This window comes from Podarcis bocagei, assembly GCF_964188305.1.
Source record: "Podarcis bocagei genome assembly, chromosome: 4".
Classification (NCBI taxonomy): domain Eukaryota; kingdom Metazoa; phylum Chordata; class Lepidosauria; order Squamata; family Lacertidae; genus Podarcis; species Podarcis bocagei.
The window spans coordinates 44,358,991-44,369,764 of NC_138128.1; the positions used below are offsets into that span (position 1 = coordinate 44,358,991).

Consider the following 10,774-nt stretch of genomic DNA (forward strand, 5'->3'; position numbering starts at 1 on the left):
TTTTTCGTTTGCTTGGTTCTTTATTGAGTGTTAATGGCACAGCCTCTCCCAAGTCCAGAACCGTCCTTGCTTGGACTTCCATCTTTTGTCCGTTTGCTCATGCTGGCAACTCTGTTGCCTCGGGCTCTCGCTTCTCCAGCACTTCCCGCGTGTCTGCCTGCCACAGCTGCACCAGGTCGGTTGGTGTCTTCCCAGCCTGTGGAAAGACCAGCATCCTTGGGTTATAAAACCGCAGCTTCTAACCAACAGACTGCAAAAAAACTGACACAGGCAGCACCTGAAATTAAGAAAGCATGCTTCTGGGGTCTCCTCCAGACAGATTTTTATTTTATTTTATTTTATTTTGCAAATGTAGTCTGAAACATGTCACTGATACAATAATAGTGCCTTAGTGGTGGATTTATTCTGAAGCATCCACATCATTCCACTTTATTACTGTAGTTGTTCTGCAATGCTTCCACAATGATATCACTTTGCCCCTGGGAGGGCACCCTTGCACTATAGCACAAGGAAAGCAGGGGGGAAGCCCTAAACCAAGAGCATCTGGGGTATAGCAGGAGACCATGAGACATGCACCAACTGGAAACAAAGCCATATGGCTGCCCCAAAACTTCTGCAGGCAAAAGCAGAATTGAAAGTGACATCAAAGAGCACAAACCAGGCATAGGCAAACTCGGCCCTCCAGATGTTTTGGGACTACAACTCCCATCATCCCTGACCACTGGTCCTGTTAGCTAGGGATATATGGGAGTTGTAGTCCCAAAACATCTGGAGGGCCCGAGTTTGCCTATGCCTAGACACAAACCATGATGAATCAAAAGGACATATTGGGAAGCAGATGTACTTTGCATTAAATTTAAAAATTGTCCAGTAGCACCTTAGAAACCAACTAAGTTTGTTCTGGGTATAACAAACTTAGTTGGTCTCTAAGGTGCTACTGGACAATTTTTTAATTTTTTAATTTCCTTTGACTGCATCAGACCAACACGGCTTCCTACCTGAATCTAGTACTTTGCATTGTTATTCCATGCATAAGCCACAAGGGGGCAACACTCACCAGGTTTTTGGCCATCATGTCTGCCCCATGCAGAATCAGCATCTTAATGATCTTGTAGCGATTGAGGCGCACAGCATCGTGCAGGGCACTGTCTCCCTCCTGCAACAGACATGGCAGCACCACTATGTGTAAGGCAAGGACAGGCAGCCACCAGAACACTTATGCTCACTGCTCATAAGACTAGCAGAAATTGTTAGTTTATCCGCCTGCTCATCCAGTTCAGATCGATCAAGTTCTTCGAAACGAGAGTCTGGGTGCACTGAGTAGAGATAGCTTTGTGGACAGAGATCAGTTGGTGCGCTAAAGAGAGAAGAGCATGGCAAATACTGTACCACGAAAGACTTAAGCCAGCTGAACGTAAAGCCTTTCTGCGTGCCATCGACCGAGTAGGCTGCAATTTCCCCATTCTAATGGATGGAAGGTACTAACTCTGGGGATTAGGGAATATCCATGGATGATCTCTCGGTTTGTGCATCCCTAGCTAAAATTACTAGAGAGGTATAGAACCGCTGGTATACAGGGCAGCTCAGCCTTCAATGAAAAGAAGAGAAATGAGGACTAGGACTCAGGAACTGAAGGCAGTAAGGAAGGGGATATTATTAACATTATTGAGTTAATATACCACCTTTTAAAACTTGATCTTTCCTTTTATCTTTTTTTGTTTTGTTTTGTGTGCATGCATGCACCTCCCTATAGAAAGGACTTTGTGTATCCATGTATTGTGTATTATATTTATAACCTGCCCTTCCACGGATTGGTGTGATTCCTACACAAACCTGTGCGTGTGTACAAGTACTGCCTAGACTCACATTGAGTTACTGGAATTAGATGAGCAGGGTGCACTGCAATAAGCAACCACACAATGTGCCTCTTACCCGGTCACGGGAATTGACATCCACTCCATTGTTTATCAGGTGCTCCACAATCTCCGCCATGCCAGTACGGGTGGCCACATGCAGTGGGGTGCTGAGAAGCTGGATTTGGGCAGGTGGTGAAGACGGGAGCGAGAAAGGGAAAACATGATTTCATGTTAGTGCGCCTGCTTCCTTCATGTGCTTCATCGTGTTCTTATTGGAAGGACCAGAACAGAACCACCTTCCTGTTAACCCAGAATAGCTGCAAGATCCCACAGTCCCTTAAAACCTCCTTCTTTCCACTCCTCCCACACAAATCTCCTCCCCCCACCATTGTCTGCTTGCTGAGTTCCTCCCACAGTGCTGTTCTCCCACCATGAACCAAATCCTGGACTCCCCACCTTCCTCACCTTGTCCTTGACATTGAGATTGGATCCTTTCTCCTGCAGCAGCTTCACCACGTCCAGATGTCCTCCTCGGCAGGCCCAGTGCATGGCTGTGGAGTCCAGCTGTTGGCAAGCAGTACACATCCATCAGAAGAGGAGAACCTCTCCCTCCTGCACCTGTGTTCACCCCCTTCCTTCCCTGCCCCAAACCCTTTTGAGATTCATGCAACTGCATCTCCTAGCGTTACTTAAAATAACAAAGCTGTAGTGGTCATGTAGGATTGCTATGAGGAATTATGAAAAATGAAGCAAGCCATTGTGTCAGCGGTGAAAGCATCGCTTTGACTGGGTTTGGGTCATCAACATGATTTCTGATCAATCCCACAAGCCTCTGCATCTCTGCCCCACTTTCTCTATGCCTGACAGTCACATGTAAAGCATTCTGCACAGACCAGTTGCTTACCAGGCTTAAGGAGGTAGCTTTGAAGGAGGTAGCTTTTGGTAATCTTTAGGTACCGGTAGATCTTAGGGCCAGGAACAGAATTCACATGGAGGTGGTAAAATGCCTGCATTTCCTTTTACTGTGGGTTATTACCTCCGGGGTTTGCTAAATGCATTCCTCCTTGGCTCCTGTTTATTTAGCCTAAACATGTATGCATGCTCAAATAGTAAATAGTTCTTTGTAGTTAAGAGGCTTCCTCAGATCTGACTTTGTCCCCATGTAGGGATTTTTTGAAATGCTCAGAGGAAATCTGATTGGTTCTTACAAATGCTGTGTTAAAGTTCTTTTGTGAATAAAAACAACCTGGGCCAGGGAGTGGGATGCGCACTTTCTCCCAGGGTCTTGCTGGTCAAGCCTCGTGTCTATTGTATTAATCAGGGTCCAGTCCTTCCTTTGCTTTCAGAACGCAACACAATGCCGGTCTTTTTTTCTTTTTTCTTTTACCTGGAGCACCCAGTAAATGCTACCCCTGTACCAGAGAGATGAAACTGATAGTAGTGGCTTAGAAGAAGCATATATGGGCATAGCTGGAGATAGCAGGGTAGTGGTGGTGGGGAATGAGCAGGCATAGATACAGAATGATGCAATGAAGGGTTATCTTACTCGATCTCTGAAGTCGACAGTGGCTCCATGGGCCAAAAGCTTCTCTGCAATCTCCACGTACCCCTCAAGTGAGGCACGGTGCAATGCTGTCCTGCGGAACTAAGTGAAGGACAGAATTAGGGCTTCTTCACATGACATAGTGATTGAGTACTGTTGGTGCTGACCTTTAAAGCCCCAAACGGCCTCGGTCCTGTATACCTGAAGGAGCATCTCCACCACCCATCATCCAACCTGGACACTGAGGTCCAGTGCTGAGGGCCTTCTGGCGGTTCCCTCACTGCGAGAAGTGAGGTTACAGGGAACCAGGCAGAGGGCCTTCTCGGTAGTGGCGCCTGCCCTGTGGAACGCCCTCCCAGCAGATGTCAAGGCAATAAACAACTATTTTACTTTTAAAAGACAACTGAAGGCAGCCCTGTTTAGGGAAGTTTTTAATGTCTGATGCTGTATTGTTTTTAATATTCGGTTGGAAGTAGAGTAGCTGGGGAAACCCAGCCAGATGGGTGGGGTATAAATAATAAATTATTATAATATTATTATTATTATCCTGATTTGCTTGCAGAAGCCACACCCACCCACCCCCCACACACCAATACTCTGCTGTAAGCCTTATCCCAAGTGTGGAGATGGTTGGTTCTCCGAATAGGGTGATGGCATTTGAAGGCATTTCATGAAAAGAACAAGCTCTGCCCCCTGCGTCATACCTCATCGCAGGCGTTTGGGGATCCTCCGTCTGCCAGGAACTTGTCCACCACATGCACCTTGCCTTGCACAGCTGCTTTCAAGAAGTCCTCTTCCGTCACAGGGCCCGTCTGCAGGGGAAAGGGTCAACGCTGCAATGGGTGTTGCAAAAGCTCTGACAGCCCACGGCAAGGAGCCTGGACCATTTTAGAAGCTTCTTTTTTTAGACAATCAAGCAGCATATAAATTGTAGGAAACGAACCATAAAAATGAATAAAATTTCATCACAAAGGCTTTTCCGAAAAAAGGAGCAGGGGCATAGCTATCCCTGATCCCATGGGATGGGGTATGCATTTTGAGAGGGCTCTGGGAGCACGATTAGCTCTCTGCAGGGTGAGCATTGGAGATGGGGGTCCTTGGGCACCTCCCCCCCCAGCAGGGTCTCCTCCACCACCCGCAACCCCTGAAGCCCCTGGGCTCTGTGGCTGTTGCTGCTCTTCCTCCTTACTGACGCTGCCAGTATGCAAGTGAGCAGGGATAAGAGCAGGGAGGAGAGAGCAGGAGGCCCACCACACTCTGCCCTCTCCCTCCAGACAGCTGGGTAGATGGTGGCCAAAGGAAGAAGGCAATCAAGTGGGCAGAGGCAACAACAGCGACAGCAAAGAGGGCCCCACTCATGGGACCTTGCCCAAGGACTCCTCCCTGGGGGAAGAGCTGTTGAGCACCTGGTATCTCCAAGCAGGACCAGGAATGTCCCCTGTCTGAAACTTGGGGAGGATGCTGCCAGTCAGAGTAGGTGATACTGAACTAGGTGGACCAACAAGCCCACTCAGTATAAGGCAACTCCCTTATACTGGAGCTATGCCATCTTGCTTCTGCTTCCCAGAGGCTGCTCCAGGGTGAATCTCAGGCTCTCCCTGCTGCTGCCTCAGTAGTCCCTTTCCCCCTCCCCTCCCACTTATAGAAGCTCCCCCCATCCCTTACAATCTCCTCTGGCTCAGGCTCTGGTTTCTTCTCCTCTTTTTTCTTCTTAGGCTTTTTGCGCAACTCGAAGAGGTATTGTGTGCCACCAACTTGGATGATCTCTCGTCTCAGGTCCACAGAGCTCTTCCGCACCCTTTCCTGGCCCTGTGGGAGGAGAGAGATTTATAAGAAAAACTCTTGCTTAGGACTAAATCCCTGCTTTTATTTCCTCCCTTAGCAGCAAATCCACTCTGCCCCACCCCTTTCTTTTGCTTTCCAGTTAGGGCTGGCCCAAGAGGCCCTGCCCAGAGGCGAAGGATGAGATGGTGCCCCTCTTTCCATGTGCAGCTGCTAAGTAGATGGGAAGTTTGATCTTGCTCCCAACATGGCCAAGGAGCTCAGGAGGTGCAGGGTAGGCAATGTCATCAACACAGCTCTTCCTTCCACTGCTTCCTGTCCAAGGCAACAATGCTCCCTTTGCCTAATGGTAGGGCCGGGCTCGGCCAGCTAATTGTAACCAAGGGCTTGCTGATCAAATGGAATATTTTTGTCTTTGTTTACTCCAGTCCTCACATTTAAAATTGGTACTGTGATGAGCAACGTACAGTCCAGCTGACTCATGCTGGCTTCTCTCCTTTCACTCACCAAGAGAGCAACTTCCTTTGAATGCCTGTCTGAAAGATCCTAGACGGGGGGGAGGTGGTTGGACTGTTCCAGATTCCAAGCAAGATATCCTGCTAGGCTGAGGACAGTGGAGTCTGGGAACAGCAGCATTCTGCAATGGAGCCAATGGGTTCAGCCCTTTTTAAAGAGAGAGCTCAGCCCTAGAGCATGAAGGAGCATATCTGAGCATATGCAGAGTGTGTTTCTTTTGTCCCCCAAAGGCATGAGAGAACTGGGTTCCCAGGCCAACTAGAGTCCCAGCTGTCTCATTATGAAATGAAACTTCCTGCAGGAAATGGAGATTATAAAAGGAATATCCACGACTTTTCTCTTTACCATGTGGGGCTTGCTGGTGGTGTGGGCAGAATTTGTACCTAATAACGGCACATGTCGCCCAGAACTTCCTATGTAGCTATCAGAACATTAACTTTCCTGCTCTGGTGCCAGATCAAACGGCGTTACTTTTATGTACTGTTTTGCTATATTACCGTGTTGGGTTTATTTTTAGTACTGCACTGAAAAAAACACTCAGCGTAGCTTGTGCCTTGCCAAGCTGCATCCTGGCTGTCCATCAATCTTGAATGACAGCCCATCGGGGCTCTGTAAATCTCCTGGCTTGGCTGCCTGTCAGGGAACGGCAGAAATTGAGGAGGGGGGGCTGTCAAGCACCTGGTGGGCAGGCTGCAATATATGGCTGGTGGTCCGACTTGAGCTTGAAGGAACCCAAGTCCTACTGATACAGAGATTTCTGGAAGGACCATAGCTCGGTGGAAGGGTGTTTTGCTTTGCACCCAGAAAGCCCCAGTTCAATGCCTGACCTCTCTAGGTAGGGCTGGGAGAGATTCATCCTCTCTGAAATCCTGGAGAGCCTCTGCCAGTCAGTGTAGACCAGGCATAGGCAAACTCAGCCCTCCAGATGTTTTGGGACTACAACTCCCATGGTCCCTAGCTAACAGGACCAGTGATCAGGGATGATGGGAGTTGTAGTCCCAAAACATCTGGAGGGCCGAGTTTGCCTATGCCTGGTGTAGATAGTACTGATAGGCCAATAGAGGCTGGATCTGCAGATCCTGCTTCCCAAGGCGGTCACCCGCTTTTACCTCACGGATGGGCCAGCACTGGCTAGAGTCAGGATAGGGGCGTTGTACCCGGGAAGGCTATTATTATCAGTGCTTTTTTCTGGGGGGACGCAGGGGTAAACATACCCCTGAACATTTTGTGAATCTGACTTTGGCCTCTTTGAGAGGCAGTATTTCAATATGAGTAGGAAAATGAGAGTACCCCTAAATATTTTCTTTTAGGGGGGGAAAGCACTGATAATATCACTGATTATTATCACACCAATATTAGGGAACGGTGGAAGTATTTAGCCACTAGAGGGCAGGAAAGGCACTTGGGAATTCATCTGGAATGTATGCCCAGGGAAAGGAAGAGAGACCATAAGCAGGCATACTCCGTAATGGGTCTTTCCTGACTTAGTATTGTTTTATTCCACCTTTCCCCCAAGGAGCTGAGGCTGTCTCTTTCCTCACAAGAGCCCTGTGAGGAGGCAGATTAGGCTCAGAGTGAGTGACTGGCCAAAGAGTCACCCGGTGAGCTAAGCGGGGATTTGAACCCAGGCCTCACCCAACCTTGCTGCTTTACTCTAACCATTACACTACACTGGAAAGGCCGTTAACATGGCATGGCTTATAATGCCAGGAAAGACAACTTAAGACGCTTCCACTGGATCCGTGTGACTACTGGATTGATAGATCCTGGATGATACCCCCAGGAGTATTATAAATTCATACATTATAAAGCTTTGTGCCCAACAGAGTAGGATACAAGAGCCTCACTGAGGGCTGCAGCCTCTCTCACCTTAAGCCCCTCAAGACCTTTGTTGAGAGGCCCGTGCTTCTTCTCATCCTCCAGAAGTGGGGTATCTAGCCGGGCCACGACCGGCGGTTCTGCAGTGGGACAGGAACGGTGTTTCTGGGTGAAGCAAACAGGAGACAGGAAAAGCATTGCAACATCCCACACCTCGTTTCTTTTGACTGTGTAGTGAGCTGCGGCTTCTCTTTCCACGCATTTTTAAAAATTAGATGTATTCTATGATCACAATGATAAGCAGACTGGTTTTCATGAGAGACCCTTTTCCTGAAAATTGCTGTCAGCCTCAAAATGGTCTCTCCCAGAGCCATCCATGTTCCACATCAGTCTCTTTTGAGGCCCTAGAGCAGGGATGTCCAACAGGTCGATCGCGATTTACTGGTCGATTGCAGGGGGGGTCCGCGATCGATCACATGATTCCTCCCCCAAAAAAAACCAGTTCAACAACTTTGCTCCCTAAAAAAAGCTCAACAACTTTGGTAAATTGAATGGGTAGATCACTGACAGGTTTTTTTACAGTGGGAGTAGATCGCAGTCTCTAGAAAGTTGGACATGCCTGCCCTAGGGATAGTTTATCATTCAGCGTTATCCTTATTTCCCTCTTCTTCTCCCCATGATCTCTGGTGGGGCATCTCTCTGAAGCTGCCCAGAATAACCACTGCATAATTACTAGGCTGCCTACAACAAACTGTCTAAAGCACATGAAATAAACGCAACCAAATAAATAAGCCACTCTTCAAGTGAGCTTTGTTTAAAACTTGCCATTTAGGTTTTCAAACCTTTTTTGTAAATTGAGTATTAGAAACTGTACTTTTGAGTCCTCAATCCTTTATTACTGCGCTTTATTTTACCTAGGTCGAACTAGGATTATAAACACGTCAGAATTTTGGGGGTTCTACCCTTGTTTGAATTTTGGTCATTTAAAGTTTATGATTTTTCTATTTCCTTCTGAGGAAACTGAATAGTTCAGTAAAACGAGGTTTGTAGCCGGCATCCCGTTAAGGCTTTGTTCTGTTTTAGGTTTTTCTAAAAAAAATTTCTTAAGCTTTTTGATTTTTTTATTATTTAGTTGATTTCCACAAGATAATCTTTATAGTCGATTACTTCTTGTTTTAGGGATTTTCACGGTATTTCATTTGTTTTGTGCAATTTCTCCGTTCCGTGACCGTCTTTTTTCTATTACATTTTCATTTGGGGCAGAGATAACAGCGCCAGCCTTAAACATCCCTTACTTGAACAGTCAAAATGGTGACCCCCTTTCCAATATATTAGTTGCTAATTACATGGAAAGGAGGTTACAGGAAATAAATCGGCTGCTTCGAAACAACCATTTCACACCACTTCATAGTAAAGCTGTCCCATCTCCTGTGGTTGGCAAGAACATGAGATCCTTCTCTGTGGGTCAAGTCTCCCTCCCGTGGATATCCAGGAATCCAGGCCCCATCCAGTACAGCCACTGGGTCTGCCTCCTGAGTCCCAGGAATGCATCCCCAAGACTCACCTGTTCTTCCTCCTCCTCCAGGGCCAGCTTCTGTTCAATCAGGTCTGTTGCCCACTTCACCCCCTGGTCCACAGCCATCTTCTCTGCCATTATCCTGGAGTTGTGAATCCTCCCCAACACTCCTCCTGATCCTGGTTATGCTCTCTTCCCAAGCTTTATGCAGGACTCTGTGGACCTGCTCCTGTCCGCTCACAGCCGCTGACTTAAAAGACCTGATGTGCGTCCTGCCCAAGTGACCCTGTTCACATTCCCCACCCCAAAGGCCTTTGCCGTGAGCTCAGCTTGTCGCAATCTCTCCTTTTCCAACTGCACACAGCTCACCTTCCTAAAAACGACCCATTAGTAGCCAGACACTCCCTCCCAATCGGGAGGTGAGCACTGAGTTTCCCCCTTGACTCCTGGGGAAGATTTGTCCATTCCATATAGGCTGATGTCCTTCTCCTGGATACATTGGGGACAGGGATTGTGGCTCCGTGCCCAGCTGCAAGCTTCCCGAGTTGTCCTATGAGTCACTCCTGGGAGATTTGTATTGTCATGCGCACATACATCCCAGAAACTCCACATACACATGGGAGTTTCCAAAAGTGGTGATCCCTGCACAAAGCTGCCGATCATAATTTCAAAAGCTGTAGCATCTGAAATATGGCCATAATAAAACCATCAGGTTGGGAGGGATCTCCAAAGTTCCTCTAGTTCAGCCACCTGTCAATGTAGGAAAACCACTCCAGCAACTTCCCTGAAAATCCAGCCACTGCTTTAAAATTTCTAGCAGTCCACCACCTTCTGTTCAGTGTGGCGCAATGGTTAGAGTGTTGGACTGGGACTTAGGAGAACAGGGTTCAAATCCCTGCTCAGCCATGAAGCTCACTAGGTGAACCTGGGCCAGTCACCATCTCTTAGCCTAACCTACCTCACAGGGTTGTTGTGAGGATGAGAACCATGTACACCCCCTTGAAATCCCTGGAAGATAAAGGTATATAAATGTAATAAATGATAAATATTCCAGTGTGAAAATTAGGGGTATCCATCCTGCGATGACTATGAGCTTCTGGAATCAAGGACCACCCCTTTTTTAAAGTGCTACCTGGGAATAGAGGTATCTGAATTTATCAATACATTTTGTAAACTGGCCTTTCCCCCCAGTGCTTTGTATTTTGATAAGTGAATGTTTGTTGTAACTTGTAAGTCACTTTGGGCATCACTCATTATGTGAAGGCAGCATGTAAATCAACAAAGTCAACCAACCAACCTTCTTCTAAAAGGCTTGCATCACTAGCCTTAGTGGCTGCTGCTCCCCCAGCATAGAACTCCTGCCTCTGTGATGAGACACATGATACCCGAAGGGCATTTTTGCCCTCTGCTGTGGGTGCCAAAATCTCCAGAGGAGCCTGCTCACGAGGGCACTAGCCCAAGCCACTGGTCTCTGCCAGGAAACAGCTTACCAACCTGCCAAGCAGCTAACATAGGCACAAAGCCTGGAACAGAAAGTGTGGTGGAACAGGATGAATAACATCGGGTGAAGTGGGGAGGGTGGGGGCAGGTGAGAGGACACCAGGAAGGGATGAGCTGGAAGTTATTTATGGCAACAGACACATCAGTCTATCCCTCTCAGTCTCATAGCCCCCAATTGTACCGTGACAGCAGTGCTACTTAAGTCGTTCCTGAGCTCCAGGGTGCTCTTCTGCACAACAGGAT

The 10,774-nt window shown here is 47.7% G+C and overlaps 1 protein-coding gene across 1 annotated transcript; it reads right to left on the reverse strand.

Annotated features, from left to right (window-relative positions):
* On the reverse strand, positions 1–9,513 carry ANKRD2 (ankyrin repeat domain 2). Its single transcript, XM_081192148.1, has 9 exons — positions 9,080–9,513; positions 7,567–7,680; positions 5,065–5,208; positions 4,104–4,211; positions 3,403–3,501; positions 2,322–2,420; positions 1,933–2,031; positions 1,058–1,156; positions 1–196 (listed from the first exon to the last, which is right to left on the reverse strand). The coding sequence occupies exons 1-9, from the start codon at positions 9,167–9,169 to the stop codon at positions 98–100; spliced, it is 951 nt and encodes a 316-aa protein (XP_081048274.1). The 5' UTR covers positions 9,170–9,513; the 3' UTR covers positions 1–97.
* Between the last annotated feature and the right edge of the window lie 1,261 nt (positions 9,514–10,774).